This window comes from Zalophus californianus, chromosome 6 (assembly GCF_009762305.2).
Source record: "Zalophus californianus isolate mZalCal1 chromosome 6, mZalCal1.pri.v2, whole genome shotgun sequence".
Lineage (NCBI taxonomy): Eukaryota > Metazoa > Chordata > Mammalia > Carnivora > Otariidae > Zalophus > Zalophus californianus.
Genome location: NC_045600.1, coordinates 11,570,297 through 11,590,540, shown reverse-complemented (window position 1 = coordinate 11,590,540; position 20,244 = coordinate 11,570,297). Strand labels below are relative to the sequence as shown.

Sequence of the window (20,244 nt, the reverse complement as noted above, 5' to 3'; positions counted from 1 at the left end):
AGCAGCAGATATGTACCCCCCAGCAGGAGTCCTGAGATCCGTGTCCAAGGAGAGGGGTAGGGGGCTGGCGTGAGGACTTGGGTGAGTCAAAGGGAGACCGAGGAAAGGCAAATTTGGCAGAGGCCGCAACTAATAGAAGCTGCTCAGATTTCTGGAATCTTGGCAACTTCCTTTTCAGTCAGTTACTAGCCACAGGGGCAGGGTGGGACCTCATCTGGTGTCTGAGGAATTCTGTCTTCACAGAGCAGGTGAGCAACAGGCCTTGTGGAGGCCTCTGTGGGGATGTTGTGAGAACCTCGGGGCTGGACCCATGGAACCCAGGCTTTGAGGGGCTCGTCCTGTGTCTCAGCAGTGGCCCCAGGAAGCTGAGGGAAGCCTTTATTTGGGGGGGGAGATTGGAAGGGGGCATATGGAAGAGCAGGGTGACTCGCAGTCCAGATCAGCATGGTAGGGTCTGAAGGGTTGTTCTAGGTGTGATATTTGCATTGCCCTCTCCCCTGGGGCCCAGGGAGGCCTGGGAGGAGCCCACAGGCTTGTTTTAGCAAGAACAAATGACTAAAAATGGCGCCTGGAGTGGGTGCCCCCTTGCACTCATCACTTTTACAGATGACCAAGCTGGGGCACTAGGAAGTGGTTTGCCTGGGGCTACCCAGCTGGCAGGTCCTAGGGTTGGACTTGCACACAGGTCTGCCCTCAAAGCTCAGGTTTTCAAACAGGAGCTTACAGTCCTATCCAGGGAGATGTGGAAAAGATTCTCATCCGGGAAGGAGACGGTCGAGCCTCGGGAGGAGAGGAGAGCTCAGCGGGAGCATGCTCTAATGAGGGAGGCCTGCAGGGATCCCGGCGGAGGAGGAGGTGATATGGCTCTAGAACAGTCAGCAAAGCCTCCTGGAGGCTGTATTTTAAAAATCAAATAACAGTTTAATTGAGATAGAAGTCACATACCATACAATTCACCCACTTCAAGTGTATAATTCACTGGTTTTTAGTTTGACCACAAAATTGTGCAACCATTAGAACATTTTCTTCACCGCCCCCCCCCCCAAAAGCCCCGTGTAGACACTAGCAGTCATTCCCCCCTCCCCTCCCCCCAAACCTCTGGCAACCACCAGTTGACTTTCTTTCTCTATGGATTTGCCGATTCTGGACATTTTATATAAATGGAATCCAACAGTATGTGGTCCTGTGAAGGATTGCAGGGTTCTTGTCTCTCGGAGTCGAAGAATGAATCTCGGGGACACAAAAGGGTGAAGTGAAGTGAAAGTTTATTAGGTGATGGTGAGAACAGAAAGGAAAGAAAAAAGCTCTCTAGAGTGAGAGGGGTCCCGAATGGGTTGCCCCTGGGGGCTTTTCCTGGCAGTCTTCTGATGAGAACTGACCAGGAAGCTTATGGCCTTGAGATTCTGGTGCCATCTTGGGTTGAGCAAAGACTATTGATAACATCCTTAATGGCTCACTGCTCAGAGGTCTGGTCATTTTCTGTGATTACAATGTAGCTGCCCCAAAATATACTCCCTAACATCCAGGGCCAGGTGGTCTGGTTTGTTCCCTTTATCTCTGGTTTTGTCTGCCTCAGCATTTCCCCACATTTGGGGTTTCTGTGAGCCTGGTCCCATAGCCCCTACACCTTAACCCTCTCCTTACTCAGTACTCTGGAACTGGCTTCTTCTAGGGAGAATCTTTGCCAGGTTCATCCACGTATCAGTACTGAATTCCTTTTTACGGCCTACTAATATGCCATGGCAGGGATAGACCATGTTTTGTTTTACCCATTCATCAGCTGATGGGCGGTTGGACTGTTTCCACTTTTTCACTGCCATGAACAATACTGCCACGAACATTCACGCACGAGCTTCCGTGAGAACACATGTGTTTGTTTCCGTGGAACTGCTGTATCATATGGTAACTCCAGGTTTCACCTTTTGAAGAACTGCCAGACGGATTTCCAAAGTGGCTGCACCATCTTAAGTTCCCACCAGGAGGCTGGGAGTTTCCTGCATAGAGATTCTTTCTTCTCTAATTTCTGCCAGGCTGAGTTGGTGGAAATGTCAGGAAAGGTGGGGAGGGGGGCATGAGGGGAGCAGCAGGGCAGAGGCATGGAAGGCAAAGAATTTTCTTGATGCTTGTACCCAGAACCCTGGGCCTCAGTCCTGTCTGCGCCCAGCTTGCGGTGTGGCCTCGGGCGAGTCTCGTCCTCTCTTTACGGCTCAGTTTCCTTACCTGTAAAATGAAGGCGTTAGACCAGTGGGTCTCAACTGGGGACATCTGGCAAAGGCTGGAGACCCTTTTGGTTGTTATGGTGGATGGGTGATGCTCCAGGTATCTAGTGCGTGGAGGTCAGGGATGCTGCCAAACATCCTACTATGCACAGGGCAGCCCCCATAACAAAGAATTACCTGGCCCCAAATGTCGATAGTGCGCAGGGGTCTGCGGGATCCCGGGGAGAAACCCTACCTGCGTTAGACAGAGGTGGCCCTGTAAGGTCCACCAGTCCTGTCCAGTCACTGTGAAATGCTCTGAGGGCAGTTAGGGCTTAGGACGCATTTGTGGGTGCTCAGATGCTTAGAAGAGAGGCCTCCTGGTCGCACAGGAGTTGCTGTGGCTGTTGTATCTGTGAGCCCACCGGCTTTCCCACTCTGATCCCACGTAGGTGTGGTACCCAGGACAGGTGAATTGCATGCCTGGCTTGATAGATGAACAGACTACCTTGTGAAGTAGCGAGTTCATCGTTAGTGGAGGCATCCAAGAGGAAGCTCCGTGGTCACCTGTCAGGGACCCGCCTCTGGTCTGGGGCTGCCCCGGGAGTGAGTGTCAGGCTCCTGCAGGCGGGAGGCAAGGCTGTGGCTCCCTGCCGGGCGACAGAGTGCTCTGCGCCCAGAGCCCTTGGCTTCCCCACCTGCCGGTCGGCGGCCGAGCGGGCTGGAGCCGGGAGCGCCTTCCTTCCCACGCGACGCCTCGCCCTGTGGGAGACTTCTCCCTCAGTTTCCCTCCCGGCGCTCGGGAGCCGCCCGGGCCGCAGCCCCAGCGCGAGGAGGCGGCTCCACGCCGCTGGACGCCGCCAGGCCCGGTCCCGGGGCTGGGGGGGGGGGGGGGGGCGGGGGCTCGCGGCCGCCGGGCTTCCGTGTGCCCCAGGGGGGCTCCGGGCCGCCCGCCGCCGCCGCCAGGCTTCTGACAAAAACCCGTTGACCACCAAGGCCAGCCTCTTCCTGAAAGCCCCGCTCGCTCCGATACAGGAAGTGGAAGCGAGCAAGCGCCCCAGAGCGCGGCGGCGGCGGCGGCGGCGGCGGCGGCGGCGGCGGCGGCTTCCCACTCGGCGCGGGACTGGCGGCGGCGCCCGGCCGGGCCCTTCCCGAGGGTCAGCGCCAGGGCCATGCGGGCGCCCGGGCCACGGCGGCCCCCGCCGCCTGGCGCCTGAGCCCCTGCGTCCACGGTCCCGGAGCTGCCGGCGGCATGATCCGACGGGCCGGAGCGCCCGCGCGCGGGGACCCCGCGGGGTAAGTCCGGGGCGGGCGCCCCCTCCGCTTCCCCGCCCCCGGGAGTGCTCGGAGCTCCGGGAGCGGCCCCCTGGCCAACCCGGCCTCGGGGCGTCGGGTGAGACCGAGCGCCTCCCCAAGGCCGGACTCCCGTTCTGCGCGGACCGGGGCCGCGCTGGTGGCTGCAGGACCCGGGGACTTGGCTAAACTTTGAAGCCCAGACGTCCCTGCTCCCTGGAAAACACAGCCGGCACGCTCGGCGGCTAGGCAGCCAGGCGGGCGGGTGCTAGAAGGGCGTCTCTACCTGTCAGAGCCGGGGTGGAGCGACTGCGTGGACGTGGCCCCTTCCTCGGGCTCCTGTCCCGCCTGAACTGCAGAAGCGATCGTTCGGGGTCCGGATCCCGTCGGCCTCCCGCACCCGCCGCTCCGCCTGCGCCCCCGCGCGCGTCCTGGGACGCTGAAGCCCAGCCGGGCGTGGGGTGGGGAACCGGGGTCCCCGTAACTTTGTGCACCCGCCGCCAGGCAGCTGACCGGTCCGCCTAGACCGCGCACCCACCGGGATCCCCTCCCCTGTCCCTCAGGCGGGTCCGGGACGGTGACCTTTGGAGCGGCTTTTGTCGAGCCTGGTGCTTGGGGAGGGTCCAGGGCGCACGGGCTGCGCGGGGGTCTGCGGGATCCCGGGGAGAGGGCACACAGCTTGGCGTGCGTGAAGCTGAATTTTTTGGGAAGTTTGGGAACTGGCTTTCAGGAGGGGTCTCCAGTGCCTCGTTTTAGGTCCCCCTCCTCCCACCTAAGAACCCGCAGTTGCTTCTGGACGTTGCTAAGGGCTGTGCTCTGGGGAAAAGATTCCCTCGCCCTGCCCTGCCCTGCCCAGCCCAGCGGGGAAACTTTAGGGGGTTGAAGAGGCTCCAATTCCCGAGGCAGATTCTTGGGAAAGCCTCTGAGAACCTTCTGGGTGCCAAGGTTTATGGGCGCCCCCCACCCCCAGGGCTGCCATTCCTGGCTTTTTGGTCTAAAAATCCCGGGCCTACTTCTGTGATGGATACCCAGCTGCTGCCTGGCCTAGCTTCATGACCTCAGCTCCCAGGTCCTCAGTTCTCTACTCTGTAAAGCAAGAGGAATGGGCTGATCTTGTGCAGTCCTGGATTGGGGGACAGCTGGAGGTGACCGGTTTGCAGTCTGGTGGGAGGGGTGGCATGGAGGGCCCTTAAACTCTGCCGCATCTGAATGCCTCCCTCCTCCTTCTTCTCCCATTGCTGCCCCTCCCCGGAAATTCTGCCTGGATGCTTTCCCTTGGAAGTGACCTCTGCAAAGACAAATGTCATCCGGTGGGAAGAATTGGAAATTATGTTGGGGAAGGGGCCCCTTAGGGGCAAGTGTCTACCACATCCAGTATCGCAGGGAGGAGCTAGGAGGAGTTTCCCAGGGAGGAAGGGGAGGTGGGGGACCAGGGTCCTGACCTCTCCAGCTTTCCTTCCCCCCCCCACCCCAGGAATGACTTCGCCTCACCCACTTCCTCTTGCCTTTCTTTGTTCACTGCTGGGTCAGTTACTTAAGCTCTCTGTGCCTCAGTTTACTTATCTATAAAATGACGATAAATAATAGTAACTGCCCTCACACAGTTGTTTTAAGGATTAAATGAGATAATGCATAAAGAGTTTTGCACGTTGGAGCACCTGGGTGGCTCATTTGGTTGAGCATCTGATTCTTGATTTTGGCCCAGGTTCTGATCTCAGGGTCCCAGGATGGAGCCCTGGGTCAGCCGGGCCTGGGGCTCCCCGCTGAATGGGGAGTCTGCTTGAGATTCTTTCCCTTTGCTCCTCCCCCTACTTGTACATTCTCTTGCTCTCTCAAAATAAATACATCTTAAAAAAAAAAAAGTTTTGCACATTTGCCTATAACTCTTAATAGTTTTTTTGATAATAGTAGTTATCTCTGTTTACTAGCTATTTAGCCTTGGACAAGAGACCTGGCCTTTGACTCATTTTTAAATTGGGGATAATGATAACACCCACTTCATAGGATTGCTATGAGGTTTGAATGAGTTAATATTTAAGCAGCTGCCTACAGGCAGCTAAGGGTTAACACACCAGCTCAGGCCTGCTTAGAACAGTGAGGGCACATTCTAGGGAATATTGGGTTTGTTGCTAAAAACACTTTATTTAAGAGGCCCTTTTGTGTTGGAAGGGTTCCTAAACAGTATCTCGCTGAACCTTGGACCTGGTACAGGAGTCCCTTTGACAACATTCCTGGAAGGTGCTTGCATACCTCCAGGGACGGAGAACTTGCCACCACTGTGGCAGTCCTTCTGACAGGCACATACCTAAGAAAGGAATTCCTGAACTTGAGTTGCAGTCTGCCTCCCACTAACTGCTACCATATGAGACCCTGTTCTCCCGTCGGGAGCCCCGTCCTTCTTGACTCTCAAGTCCTATAAGGCAGTTCTCAGGTGCGCCCCCACACATCCCCTGTTCCCTGGGTGGCACCTCCACCTGTGTTCCAGCCCAGAGATGATGAGGAGTAGTCATTTACGACTCCTCACTCCCAGGCCACCCCCAGGCCCTGCTGACCACTCAGGGCTGAGATCTGAGTCCTAGGCTGAGGATTCTTCTTTCCGCTTGGCTTCCAAAAGCCGCCTCCTTCTCACTGGCCGGAGATGATGTTCAGACAGCCAAGGGAATGCCTGCTATCTTCATCCCCCTGGGAGCTAGGATGGTGTCACTTGGGTGTCAGCCCCCTGGAAGAGGAGTGTGAGGATCTTGGCAGCTAAGCTCTATCTACTTCTTGTTGAAAATGTCAGCCGGGGAGAAAGAAAAGGCAGGCAGGCTGCCCAGTATCCTCACTGCAGGTACTTTGTCTCCCTCTGTTCGACAAACTGTGTCTGCACTGGGGGGAGGGGGGCAGCATTCAAGCAAGCCCCTGCCTGCTTGCAGCTGATGTTCTCAGAAGAAACAGAACATCAGGGTAAGGGGTGTGGGGACCCCAGAGGGGCTGTTCCGGAGCAGGTGGTCCGGGAAGACTACTCCAAGGAGGTGGCATTTGGGAGAGGCCCGAAGGAAGTGGGAGAGTAAGGCAAGTCCCTGGGGGCTGCTGCTGGCATGTCGGGAACCTTGAGGAGGCCCGGGAACCTGGAGTAGAGTGTGGGAGATGAGGACTGAAGGTGGTCTGGTGGGGTGATGGCTTTGCAGAGTGCTGGGGGCCACAGATGGGGTTTGCACAGATGGGCCGTATTGCACACACAGACCGTAGGGGGAACAGAGTCAGGGAAACTGCAGGGAAGGAAGCTCTTCTGTAGGCAGGAGAGAGGGCTGCGGGCTGGGGGGCTGGGCAGTGAGGGAAGAAGCCGGAGCCGCAGGATCTGCTGATGAACTGGAGGTGAGGTGCGAGCGGGAGAGGCGTCGAGGATATCTCTGGCAAAGCTGTGACCTGCTCAGAGGCCAGGTGTCAAATTGTGCAGGGGTCACTGAGGACGTGGACACTCAGAACACTCAGAGCCCACACTTTTAGATGTCTGGTAAATTGAGAGTCTGCTTAAGATTTTATTTGAAAAAGGATTCCACTCTTGGATCTAATCCAACCCCCTAACTTGACAAGGGAAAGGAAGTCCCAGAAAGAGGAAGTGACTTAGCCAAGGTCTTAGGAGCTGCAGGTGGGGCTGGGCCTAGAAATCGGGTCTCCTGAGCCTTGGGCCTGCAAGGGGCTGCCTTGGGCCAAGCCCCGGAGAGCCCTGGATTTCTGCCTCATGCCTGACATAATGCAGGGGTCCTGCTGAACCCCTTGAGAGTCCCTCAGGCACTCCAGGCTCTAAGACTGGGGGCTCTTCTGGGCTGGGGGCCCACCCAGAGCAGTGATGGATTCGGGGTTCCAGATCCCAGCTCCAGCTATGCTCACTGACCTGGGCTTCCTTGTTTCCTTGCTTTCGGGGGCTAAGCTCCCAGGTGGTCCTGGCTGGCGCTCAGCTGGGAAACCCACCCCCTTCTAGACACAAAAAGAGGCTTAAGCCTGCCCTTCTGGGCCCTGAGAAGCCCCAGTGCACCCGCTAGGAAGCATGTAGGGGTGGGGGCTCAGGGTCTGCTTGGGACAGGGGAGTGCCCACACATTTGTCCCCGAGGCCCCCCTTCTCATCTCCCCTACCACTTGACAGCACCTGTCCCGGGCCTGGGTCCCTGTGTAGTGATCTTTACCGAGGTTGAAAACGTTGAAAGCTTCAAATCCTTCATTAAAATGAAGACACCCGCATTTTTTTTTAAAGATTTTATTTATTTATTGGACAGAGAGAGACAGCGAGAGCAGGAACACAAGCAGGGGGAGTGGGAGAGGGAGAAGCAGGCTTCCCGCTGAGCAGGGAGCCCGATGTGGGGCTCGATCCCAGGACCCTGGGATCATGACCTGAGCCGAAGGCAGACGCTTAACGACTGAGCCACCCAGGCGCCCGACACCCGCATTTTAATCCTGGAGGTAAGAAATAAAAGGTGGAAACCCACCAGAACTAGGTATGATATTTGAAGGGGAGACCCACCCTGGGCCCCTCACTGCAGTCTCAGGCCTCCCTGGAGCTCCATTTTATAGACAGGCGTCTGAGCTGGCCTGCGGTGCCTCCCAGCCAAGGAGCCAGAGCAGAGGGAAGGGAGGAATGTTGATAGACCGCCACAAACTCTGTCCTTCCCACCCCATCACGGATTCCATCTGTCCCTTGAGTGAGGGCTGTCCCCAGTTCGTGCCATCCAGGCAATGACAAATGAGCAGAACTGTGTAGGCGGCATTGAAGAGGGAGGCCAGGTTTGAAAGTTCCTTCCTGCTGGGATGCTGCCACTTCCTCCATGAGGACTTGCAGCCACACAGCTCTTGGACATTTCTCCTTTTTGAATACTCAAAACACTTTTTGCATGAACTACTTATCTACCTCGCAAGACACCAAAACCCCTTTGCTGTCACATCTTCTGGTTTCGATTATAGACTTCCAAATAAAAGGGATCAGATCTTTTACTTCCAGATCTTTCTGTCCTGCACAGAGCTGGCACTCCATAAATGCTCAGGGACAATGATACACTGAACAGGATTCTAAAACTTGCCTCGCAGCCTTCTCTTTTGTGTCCCAAAGCACCTGACCTTCCGGAACTATTTGTTAAGGCAGTGCAGAGCTCAGGGTGGGGCCCAGGACTGGGAGGTCAGGAGCCCAACTCCCCTTCTGCAGCCGGTGGTGACCCCCTGAGATCACCAGTTTGGAACAAGATTGTAGGGACCCTGTGTGGCCCCCAATCCCTTCATCTTAGCCTCCTCGGCTGGGCTCCCCTAATTCCCAGCTGCATTCCCTTGCTTCCAGAGGAGAGAGGGTGGGAGAAGCTGAAGCCAGCTCTGGATCACCAATAGATACTGCATCCTCAGCAAAAAGGCTGGAGTTAGCTGGGTGTACAGGTTTTGCGGGGGGGAGGGGGGGCAGGCTGGGTCATTGGGTCCCAGGTTCAGGTCTGTGGTCCATGGAGAAACTAGGAAAATCGGGTTGTGGTGATGGGGTGTGTGTGTGGGGTGTGTGTGTGTGTGTGTGTGTGTGAGTGTGTGTGTGTATCAGCCAAGATTGCCAAACCATCTCTTCCTGGGCAGAACTGTCTTTTATTCTGAGATGAGGGTTGGTTGGTTTGTTTGTTTTTGCCATGTAAAGCCTCCTTTCTTCTATGAAGGGTAAATTAATGGTGACTGTTAGTCTTTCATGTCTTTTTGGCAAAAGAAGAGAATGCGGAAGGAAAGGCTGAGCGATGCTGCTCTAGTCGTTCCCGTGGGATTTATCCCTTTTGTGCCCCCTTCACGCCCACTCCCGCCGCCACCGCGCCTGGCAGTCAGAGCGTCGAGCTAATTGTATCGTTCTCTGCTGATCTGGAAGATGCTTGGGGGCTTGCACGCTGCCGGACGTCGGTAGGGCTAGTGGATGTCTCTAGGGTCCCGTCCCTGTGGTGATTTGGGAGCATACTCTAGGAAGCAAGTCTCTAACTCTCTCTGGGCCCCATTTTCCCCGTCTGAGAAATGAACCCAGTGATCTCTAGGTCCCTGCTTGGTCTGACGTTCAGTGATTCCCCGAATACTGGCCGAGAGGCAGCAGAAGCTGGTGGGATTGATGTGCCAGCTGATGACTAGCCTTTCTTCCTTCGGACGGCTGGAAGGCAGCCTGTGGAACAGTCTAGAACATATGGGTACACTTTCATAAGAAACGAAGACCCAGAAAGGAGACTTCTGGGTCATCACCCTGACCAAGTGCCTGGAAGGAAATGCTTTTTCACTCCTGTGGGTTTATTTTTGAAAAGCCATTTTTGAAAAAAGTGCATCGGTTTTGGAAGCCCACTTTGGGGCTGGGCCCCTGGTCTCCTGGTAGAACTTGCTGGCTGGACGGTGGGTCAGGCAGGTTGCGTTGGGGTGGCATCTCTGGGTGTGACTGGATTCGTGAGGTGGCGCTGGCTCTCGCCATTTTGTGTACGAGCTGAGGCGATGCTGAGGAGGTCGCGGCAGCCTCATGTCACAGAGCTCCTGGTGGGAAGGCTGTCCTTTCAGGGTTTGAGAGGGATGAGGCCCTGACAGAGGGGGCTCCCTGCGGGGCAGGCCGGATAGCAGGCCCAGGGCTGCCCTGAGGTGGCCAGCCCGTCCCTGTGCAGGCTGGGCTGCAGGTGACAACAGTGTGCCTCCCCTGCACCCCCCACCCCCACACAGTATTATACAGTGAACCCAGACCCTTCCCTCTGTCAGCAGGGCCTGGAAGGAGGAAAAGGCGCTGGGTGGGTACAGAGGAACTCTCCCCTCTGCCTAGGTGTCCACAGGGCAGTTGGGGGGGCGGCATTGGGGGGGGGGCTTACTAACTCCGTACCTGTGTGGCTGTCAGCCTCTGCCTCTGACAGAAGAATCTGGAAGCCACCATCATGGCCACCACCTCCGGCTTTCCCCACCTGCCAGTAAGTCCTCTGCTGCCTCGGGCCCATCTCCTGTCCGCAGGGGCGGAGCTTGAGGAGGCTGCCCCAGTGGCTAAAACAGCTCTGGTTGGTCAGAAACAACTGTGGCGGTCAGCAGAGCTCCTTGCCCCCATCTTGCCAGTAATTCCTGGGAGCGTTCCTACCCCAGTCTGTACTTGTTTGAAGGAACGAACCAGCCTGCTGTGAAACGTCAGTTCCCTTTCAAAAGAAACGGCCTGGAGAGTGGTTGTGGTCAAGGCCGGTTGCTGCTCTGTGCACCGCAGCAGCAACACACACTCAGGCCACATCCTATGGGCAGAGGGCTCCAGCCCCGGGGCTGGGGCCCCTGCACCCTCCGTCCTGGTACCAGGCAGAGTGATGGTTCCCCCAGAGTCCAGCTCCACCCACAAACCTGGAGCCCAGGGGAGGTAAGGATTCTAGGAGAGGGAGGCCAGGGTGGGGATCTTTGAGCCGAACGGTGAGAGGCTGCCCTGGAGGGGACCGTCCCAGGGGGCACTTCCCCCCATGAAGGTGGCCCCCATTTCCTCACTGACTCTGGGATCTTTGTCAAAGCCATGAAATTTGTATCCCTAATTAAGAGATGAGACTCGTGCTGTCAACACCAACCCAACTCCTTGATTGACATTTGAGAGGAGATACCAGGGCTGATGAAAAAGCCTGTTTTCTGAAGATGGACAGAGGAGAGAGGGGGGATGGAGAGGGACAGCCCAGGAGGAGGAAAGGGGACCACATGGGCGCAGAGAAGCCTTCTCCTTCCGCACAGGTGTCCCAGAGCTAAATTTTTCCCTGGGTCCATAAGTGTGAAATAAAGAAATAGAGGACTCTGCATCTGAAATTCACAATCTGATGATCTCTGGCTAAAGGAGCAAGCTATCAAGAAGGAATTCACCAGGGACCTTTCTCCCCGGCCTCCATGTCTCCAGCTTCCTTAATCTCAATCAATATCAGATGGATACTGTAAATTTCTCTAGGGATATTGCAATTCAAAGCAAGGATTTAGCTTTCTACAGATGGCATCTGATGATGGCATTTATTCATTTATTATGCTTGCTTCTTTCTGTTCTTGACATTTTTGACAGTGCATCCATCTAAAATATATTCAGAGATTCTTTTCTAGACTAATATCTTCTTTATCCATCCTTACCCATCTATCCATCCATTCATCCATCCATCCACTCATCCACCCAGCCTCCCATCCATCCACCCAGCCTCCCATCCATCCATCCTCCCATCCAAACACTAGTCCATTCACCCGTCCATCTATCTACCCATTCATTCATCTATCCGTCTATCCATTTACTGAACATTTGTTGGACATCTAGGAGTTTCCAGTTTATTAGGGAAAATAAGAGAAATATGCACATAATTAGATCACAGGGCACTATATAAAATCATGCCTATGTTCTCCTACCCCTGACTTACGGTGAGCAGGAAGGACTCTCTGGCAGAGGTGCCATCTGGATTGAGTCTTGAAGGATGAGTAGGATTTTAACAGCTGAAATCAGGCATATGCAGAGAAGGGCATCCCAGATCGAAGGAAAGCACAAAGCAGGAAGGTAGGGAAGGACAAATGGTGTGGGGGAGCCCTCAAGAGCCCCATCTGGGGGCAGGGAGGAACAGTTCTGTGTGTAATGAACCTAGAAAGGGACTTGGATCTGCTTGGCAACAGTTGGAAGAGTTTGGATTTAACCACGGTGGTGAAGACCACAGGTCTGTTCCCCTACTTAGAGCAGGGCAATCCTTTACCTGCCAGGACACCTTTCTCCTTCTCTGCCATGTGGAGCAGGGAGGGATCCGTGCCTCCTGGGGTTGTTGTCACCATTACATGAGAGGATGTTGGGTCTTAGCTATTTGGGCTGAGATTAGTTGGGAGCTGTTACCCGTATGTGTATGGTGGGTGTGTGCAGCATGGACTTGTGCACTGTTGATTTCCCTCCAAGGTTTATTATATACCTAAAAAAAGTCACACACGGACACACAAAAATAGCGACATTTAAAGCATCAAACATTTTTCTCTCTTTGAAGCTACACCCAGTCTGAGCACACGTTTACTTAATTTCGGTCTGTGGGCACAGTTTGATCTGCATGTGTTAGTCTGTGTGCCTCTTTTTTCACTGCATGTTTCCTATACGAATTTTTCTATGCCGTGCTGTGGACATATGTTACACACATATCATCTTGGATGGCCTCAGCATATTATGACCATTTTAATGGTTGGAGTTGACATGTGTCAACTTCTTTCTAATCCCCTTTATTTTAAATGAAGCTCCTGAAAATTTCTGTGGGTCTAGGACTGGAGGACCATTTCCTTGAGAAGTATCACCATCTTGGAGTACTTAAATTCAAGGGTAAAGCAGGGCCTGTTGATTGGCCCCTGAATTTTAATCGGGTGAAAATTTTAGCTGAACACTTCCCAGTTTCCCTGAAGCTACGTGTGGCCATGTGATTAAGTTCAAGATGGTGAAATTTAAGTGGGGATTGTAATTTGCTTGGAGGTGTCCTTAAAGAGAAGGGGCATGTCTTTCTCTCTCTTCCTTTTTCCTGTTGGCTGGAATGCAGATGTGATGGTTGGAGTTGAAGCAGCCATATTGGACTCTGAGGTGAATTTGAGACTAGAGGTTCCTAGACATGTTGGAGCATCATCCCACCCCTGGACTACTTACTCAGACTTTTATGTGACAGAAGAATACATATCTATCTTATTTGAATCACTGTTATTTTAGATTTTCAGACACAGACAAAGTTAATCCTAACATAAAAAGTTTTCTTTCTTGTCACATAGTACCAGATTATGTCAACAATAACAAAGCTGCTTTGCAGGGCTGCCTGCAGGTCTTCATTCCTAATGGAAGTTGGAAGGAGGAAGAGGAGGAGAGAGAAAAGGCAGTTTTGTGTCGACCAAGGGTCTTATTTCAAAGACTAGATTGCAAATATTTTCTTCATCTTGGGTGTTTGTGAGCTTTAGATTTCACCAGAAGCTGCATTATTCTGGTTTGAGTTCTGACTCCCAAATTCTGGGCTTTGATGGAGCTAAACTTAGCTGAGCAACTGTGTCTCTTCTTTCAGCCTCAGTTTCCCCATCCCTGCCATAGACAGAGAACTCTCGTAGTTGACCCTCTCTGGGCTGATCCTCTGCAGCTCTTTCTGAAATGGAGTCTCCTGTCACCCCAGCACCAGAAAGCCCGGGCCCAGTTTGAGCAGTGCTTCTGTCCTTGCTGGCCACCACCATCTGTCCGTCCATCCATCCATCCATCCATCCATCCATCCAATCCACTGCCTCTTTTTTCCTAAATATTTATTTATTCACTGTAGAGAGAGAGAGTACTCAAGCAAAGAGAGGGGCAGAGGGAGAGGGAGACAAGCAGACTTCAGGCTGAGCAGGGAGCCTAACGTAAGGCTCGATCCCAGGACCCTGAGATCATGACCCAAGCCAAAATCAAGAGTCAGACATTGAACCAACTGAGCCACCCAGGCACCCCCCCCCCTTTTTTAAGTAGGCTCCGCACCCAGCCACTGTGGAGCTCTGAGATCTCATGACCCTGAGATCAAGACCTGAGCCAAGATCAAAAGTCAGACACCACCCAGGCACACCCCACCCGCCACCACTGCCTCTTTATTGAGCACTTCCTGGGCACCAGGATGGGTCTGTGCTGAACACTGGCCACTGGAGGTCTTGAATGATCACCTTTCCTCTCTGCCTGGCCTAGGGAGAGGTTTGTCCTGAAATGCCCAGGTTTGACTTCCCCTCCCCAGGCTTATTTGGAGCCTGTAAAAGCCTGCTCTGAGCTGCCCTGCACAGCCCAGGGCTGCATCTGGGAGGTCCTACGTGTGGCCTGGGATTGAGTGGGGTGGGCTGCCTTGACAGGCTGAGCAAGTGTCCCTGGAAAGGGTTTGAAAGATAGGGGTCTTTTTTTTACAGGCCAAAGCAGCCCCCATCCTTGGCGCTAACATCGTCAGATGTCAGAGCTCAGGGTTGCTCTTGAGGCCCCCAATCCAGCCCCTGCTTACAGATGAGTCTGTAGCGGAGAGAGGGGAAGTGATTGTCCTGAGGCCTCGCAGCTGGACCCAAGCTCTTTCCAAGGCCCTGTGAAGGTGCCTGGGCCATTCTTTTGTGTGAGGCATCGGAGATAGGGGCAGGGGGGGACTGGCACATCAGTCTTCACTGAATGCCTCTCCCTCCAGCCTCTAGAAAATGTGAGCTCTTTCCTGCCTCGGAGACTAAGCACACAGGCCCCACCTCCAGCTCCTGCAAAAAGCCTTCCTGGCTGTCTAGCCTCCAGGGTTGTTGCATACTGTTGTGCAGGTTGTTCACTGCGCAGAGGCACCTGGCTGAGAGAGAAACCAGTGGGGGCTAAAATTTCATTCTCTTGCCAAGCCATGTATGATGTCAAGCAGTGAAGGGGGAGAGAGTGGTGGTGAGGGGGTTGCCTGCATTCATGGGGAGGAAGGACACTGAGTTCTAATGTACACAGAGGAACCGCATGGGCTAGCAGGGACCCCGGACAGCAGTAGACCCATCAGCACCCTCAAAGCCTTGCTCCTTGCGCCTGGCACAGTGTACTCTCTGTCTGTGGCCCCAGCAAGCTCCCCAGGGCAGAAAGAGGGATTCCTCTTGTGCTCTGTCATTGTCGGCCCAGCACACTGCTGGCCAGTGCTCAACTCCCAGAACACGCGTGCTGAGCAAGAGCTGGGAGGGCTGGGGAGGAGTGTCCAGCTCAGGGCTTGGGAAATGTTTGTTGAGTGAATATATGGCAGGTTAATGCCAAGGAGAGAGGGGAGGGGAGGTTGACCAGGACAGAGGGCATCCGGGAGAAGGAAGGGGGCCTCCAGGAGGCCTGCAGCTTAGGCGTGGGGACCAGTAGAATAAGGGGGTGACTGGACAAGCCGTTGGGGCCCCCTCTGGGCAGGAGGCCCTAAGAGCAGAGGCTGGGGCTGGAGAAACCGGGGGCCCACAGGCACACCCGGCCTAGCCCCTGACCCCACCTCTGCAGGGCCAGGGCTGCCCTGGGCCCTTCGATGCCCACCCAGCACAGGGTCTTGGAGCACGGCACTGGCCCAGCAGTGGCCCGATGGCTCATCCTTGCCGCAAGGACCCACTATCTTGTGGGGACACAGGAGGGACATGCAGTGCTGTGCCTATAGGATGTGGGATGTTTGCCTGGACTGCTGGGGTCCCCACTGGCGGAGGGGTGTCCTGCTCAGACGAGAGGGTGTCTGGGAGAGCTTTCCTGGGGAAGGCAGAGCCATGCTGAGCGATGTCGGGGAGTTTCCCAGGTAAACGTGAGGAGGGAACCAGTATGGCCGTGTTGGGGGGCGCTGTGGGCTCAGCGTGCCTGCCATTTGCACTCTGCATGGATGGCGGATGGGCTGTGCAGGAGAGGGGACCAGACAGCAGAGGCCTTTAGGCTGTATCCTGAAGGCCATGGAGATGGAGACGGGTGTGTTCCCCATTTTAAAAACTGAGCCATGTATTCATGTTCTAGGGCTGCTGTAACAAAGTAGAGCCAACCGGGGGGTTTGAAGCAAGAGAAATTTATTCTCTCACAATTCTGGAAGCCAGGAGTCTGACATCCAGGGAGCAGCAGGGCCACGCTCCCTCTGAGACTGGGTAGACCCCCCTCTTGCTCTCCCCAGCTTCCAGGGGCCCCAGGCAGTCCCGTTGAGTCCCTGGGCTTGTAACCTGTGCTCCAGGCTCGGCTTCCTGGTGTCACAGCCATCTGCTCCCTGTGTGTCTGTCTCTGTTTAGTCTCTTCTTACAAGGAGACCGGTCCCACTGGATTCGGGCCCATCCTGCTCCAGGATGACCTCATCTCAACTCATCACATCTCCAACAACCTTCTTTCCAAATAAGGTCACATTTGGAGGTACGGGCAGTTAGGACTTCAGCATATCTTTTGGGGGGACACAGTTCAACCTGTAACAAGCTAAAATTTACGTAGGGTAAAATTCACCTTCTTTTGTGTTCATTTCCATACATTTTGGCACACGTAGATGGCTGTGTCACTGCCACCACAACCACGATATGGAATGGGCTGGCACCGTCCAGAATTCTTCTGTGCCCTTTTGTAGTCAGCCTGCCCTCCCTCGGTCCCCCCAATCCTGGCAGTCACTCATTTCTTCTGGGTCCTTACGGTTCTGCCTTTCGAGAATGCCATAAGCGCGCTGCCTTGTGAGTCTGGCTTCTTTCACTTAACTGAATGCGTCTGCGATCTGGCCGTGGCTGCATCTCAGTACTGTGTTCATTTTTATTGCTGAGAGGATCTCGTTGTTTCGGACGTGTCACCATTGGTTTATCCGTTCACCCGCGGCAGCACATTTGGGTCGTTCCAGTTTTTGGCGATTGCACATTAAAGCCACTGCCAACATTTGCATAAAGGATATAGGTTTGGGGTAGGGAACTCTGTGGGCCGGCTTGCGTTCAGGATGCCGCCTGAGGAAGGACGTGGGGTGGGGGAACAGCATGTGGGGAGGCCAGAGGAGGCGGCAGCCGGGGTCTAGGCGAGCAGTGATGGTGGCCTGGACAAGTGTCTTGGCGACGACGGGGAGGGGGGGGGGAAGAAGTGGGCCCACTGGAGAGTAGAGTGCACGGGGCCCCGGGGGGGTGGCGGGGGGGTGCCATGCCAGTGTGGAGGCCCGCCGTCCGCCCCCCACCCCCGGGGGAGGGTGGCTGTTGTAGCTCAGCGCAACAGTGTGGACCCGGGGGGCTGATGGGCGGACCCCTACGGGGTAATGGGTAGGGGCGCGGACGCTGGCGCACACTGTCAGGATTCCCGTTCTCCCCTCTGCCTGTTTCCTCGTCTGTAGAACAGGGATACGAGAAGTTCTCAGTTCACCGAGGAGCCGTTGTCGTGTTATGTGACTTACTACCTGTAAGGAGCTTGAACAGAGTCTGATACATAGTAGGTGTGCACGAAACCCGAACCATGGTCAGGGGCCGGCTCCACACCCTCTGGTCTACTCCACTCATCCCTTTGGCCCAAGCCAGTCTGCGGTACCTCTTGGGGCTCTGTGGGGCCGTAGATGACAGTCATCTGGGCCCCGCCCCAGGTCTGCCCTGACTTGCGGCGAGAACCTGAGCTGCCTCCTTTACCTCTCTGGTCCTTGTTGCCTCCCCTTACACCATGTGCGGGGACGAAGCCCTGCCCCGTGCCGGGCTCTGTGCAGAATGGTGTGCGGCAAGGCAGCCACACACAGAAGGAACTTCATCAAGACATGCAGGTGAGGGGCGCCTGGGCGGCTCCATCGGTGAAGCTTCTGACTCTTGATTTCAGCTCAGGTCGTTGGATTGAGCCCTGTGCAGAGCCCGACACAGGGTGTGGAGCCCGCTTAAGGTTCTCCCTCTCCCCCAGCCCCTCCCCACTTCCTCTCTTTAAAAAAAAAAAAAAAAAAAAAAAAAGGACATGCGGGTGACCTGCTCATGACAGTCTGTGGGGAGGCCCAGGTGAGTGACTCTCAGGGCACCCTCAGGTTGGGAGACTGGTAGAGGCTCCCCCGTCATTGCCACAAATCTCATCCTCCACCCCTGACAAGAACTGACCCAGGTGTCACCCGCAGCGGCCACCCCGGTTGGAGGTGAGCGAGTGCCTGGCTTGGGCTCCACAGGGAGAGGTGTGGTGGGTCCTTGTTCAGTTGCCACAGCAGCTCCCGAGGTCTGTTGGAGAGCCTGGCTCTGAGACCAGGGTTCGTGCCTCAGTCATGATCGGTGCTGGCCTGACGAAGGAACATTTACAGTCAGTCCTCAGGACTCACAGATTCCCCATTTGCACGTTCTTCTACTTGCTAAAATTATTCATAACCCCCAAATGATAGCACCTCAGAAGTCATTTGCAGACATGCTTGGAATGGTAAAAACTTGGGATCCTCCGACGTGCACATTCCCACCTGAGGCCAGGTAAGGCGAGACGCTGCCTTCTTGTTTCAGTTCTTATCCCTCAAACAAGGGTCCCCGTCGTGGTCTGCTGAGTGCCATGGTTTTCACATTTTTTATGCATTTTTGTTGGTGATTTCACTGTTTACAGTGTCCCCTGACCACAGAGCCGAAGTGCTTTTTAGCGCTCCTAAATGCAAGAACATTGTGATGGCCTTGCAATAAAATGCATGTGTTCAAGAAGCTTCATTCGGACGAGGTATATGCGCTGTTGGCTGTGAGTTCAATATTCATGCATCGAGAATATATATTAACTAAAGTGTCTTTAAAAAGAAAGGCACATAAGGAAGGTTATGTATTGATCAGTTGACGAAAATGTTGTGACTAGCGGCTCACAGGAACCTCACCTAACCCTGTTTCCCCTGGACGGAGTGGTTCAGTATTCGCTAACTCAGTGCTCACGGTGACTTTATAAAAGAACATAACAACCACAAAAAATGAGAACCGATTGTATCTACATCGTGTAGATAAATTGGCCCCAGGTCTCTCCCCTGCACCATCTGCACTTCTGCTGCTAGCAGCTCATTCCTCTGGATTAACAAGTGCCCTTTTTATATATGGTCTCTCCTTCAAATGCACAAGTCCTTGGGACAGGCGCTATCCTGAAATTCAAGACTTGGAAGGTTTCCAAGAAGGGGAGCGGTCAGTGCTAGGATTCCATATCCTATGATTTTTAATAGAAGGTTCTTTGTAGGGGCGCCTGGGTGGCTCAGTCAGTTGGGCGTCTGACTCTTGGTTTCGGCTCAGGTCGTGATCTCAGGGTTGTGAGATCCAGTCCCATGTTGGGCTCTGTGCTTAGTGGGGAGTCTGCTGGAGATCCTCTCTCTCCTTCTGCCCCTCCCCCCACTCATGCATGCATGCTCTCTCTCTCTCTCTCTCAAATCAATCTTGAAAAAAAAAGAAATCTTTGCAGGGAGCAGCATATCAATCAAGGCAAATAAAAGCGAGGATTCTTGGCTCTCAATCCTGGAGGGTTTACATCAGGCCCCTTTGCTGAGAGCTTTTTTTGAGTTCATTATCACAGCCCCAGGAGGCTGGGGTTACAGTGCCCAGTTTACAGGGAGGCATAACAAGTGATTCGGTCAAAGCTCTCAGCAATCAGTGGAAGAGCCCAGACCTGGATCCAGCGTGGTCTCAGTCCAGAGCCACTGTCCTGAGCCCCTGAACTCCCTGCATCCCAAGGTTCCGGGACATTGCTGCCTCTCCTAGAGCCAGGTGTGCCTGGATCCTGGAAGGAATGCTGTGGATACCCGCCCCCCCCCCCCCCCCCCCCCCGCCAAGCCTTCTGAGCCCCTTCCCTGATTTGGCCCTGTCCGGATGGGCAAGCCTGGTCCCACCTGCTAGTGTCTCCCTTGTCATCCCCTGGCAAAGTCCCACCCTGGAACCCCTGGCCCTGGAGCCACGGGGAGACAGTCTAACCAGGGTGGGTTGGCGTGTGCCTGTCAGGCCTCAGGATGGCTCCCTATAGCTCCTCACTCTGTGTTCCCCAGTGCCTCCCCACAGCCCCTGAAGTTAATGAGCCAGCATCCTGGGCTTCCTCCAGCCTCCCGCTCTGGAAAACTCAGCGCTGGTGACTTCCCTCATGCTGAGGCGTCAGGGACTGCGCACACTGTAAAGTCTGACGAGGACAGGTGGGCATCGCTGGTTGCAGAGAACAAAAGCCTAAACATTAAGATGCACGCCCGAAAGGTGGGATTTCAGGCAGGGAGTGCAGCCTCCCGTTTATGTTTCAAGGTAGGGGCCCGGGCCCAGGAGACAGCAGCTGCCAAGAAGCACCAGGACGAGTGAGGCTGGCTTGTTCACATGACTTGCTTACCCCCCGTAGAGGAAATGTGGTCACAACAACTGTTGGGTGGGTTACAGGGTGACTCAGTGTCACCCGGGGTGGAAG

The 20,244-nt window shown here is 54.8% G+C and overlaps 2 protein-coding genes across 2 annotated transcripts in view; one reads left to right on the top strand and one right to left on the bottom strand.

Moving 5' to 3' along the window:
* Positions 1-1,248: 1,248 nt before the first annotated feature.
* LOC113909890 (transcription factor GATA-6-like) lies at positions 1,249-3,453 on the bottom strand. The gene is made up of 2 exons (XM_027571534.2): positions 2,897-3,453; positions 1,249-2,220 (listed from the first exon to the last, which is right to left on the bottom strand). Exons 1-2 carry the CDS (start codon positions 3,370-3,372, stop codon positions 2,217-2,219), a joined length of 480 nt encoding a protein of 159 aa, XP_027427335.2. The 5' UTR covers positions 3,373-3,453; the 3' UTR covers positions 1,249-2,216.
* Positions 3,276-20,244, top strand: part of RIN3 (Ras and Rab interactor 3) — a 119,835-nt gene continuing 102,866 nt past the window's right edge. Inside the window, exon 1 of the mRNA XM_027571533.2 lies at positions 3,276-3,494. Coding sequence (XP_027427334.1) covers positions 3,451-3,494 — 44 coding nt within the window. The 5' untranslated portion in view covers positions 3,276-3,450. The remainder of the gene's footprint in view (positions 3,495-20,244) is intronic.

Excerpts from the sequence above, each read along its gene's own strand:
- LOC113909890 (XM_027571534.2), bottom strand. The coding sequence starts at position 3,372 with ATGGCCCTGGCGCTGACCCTCGGGAAGGGCCCGGCCGGGCGCCGCCGC.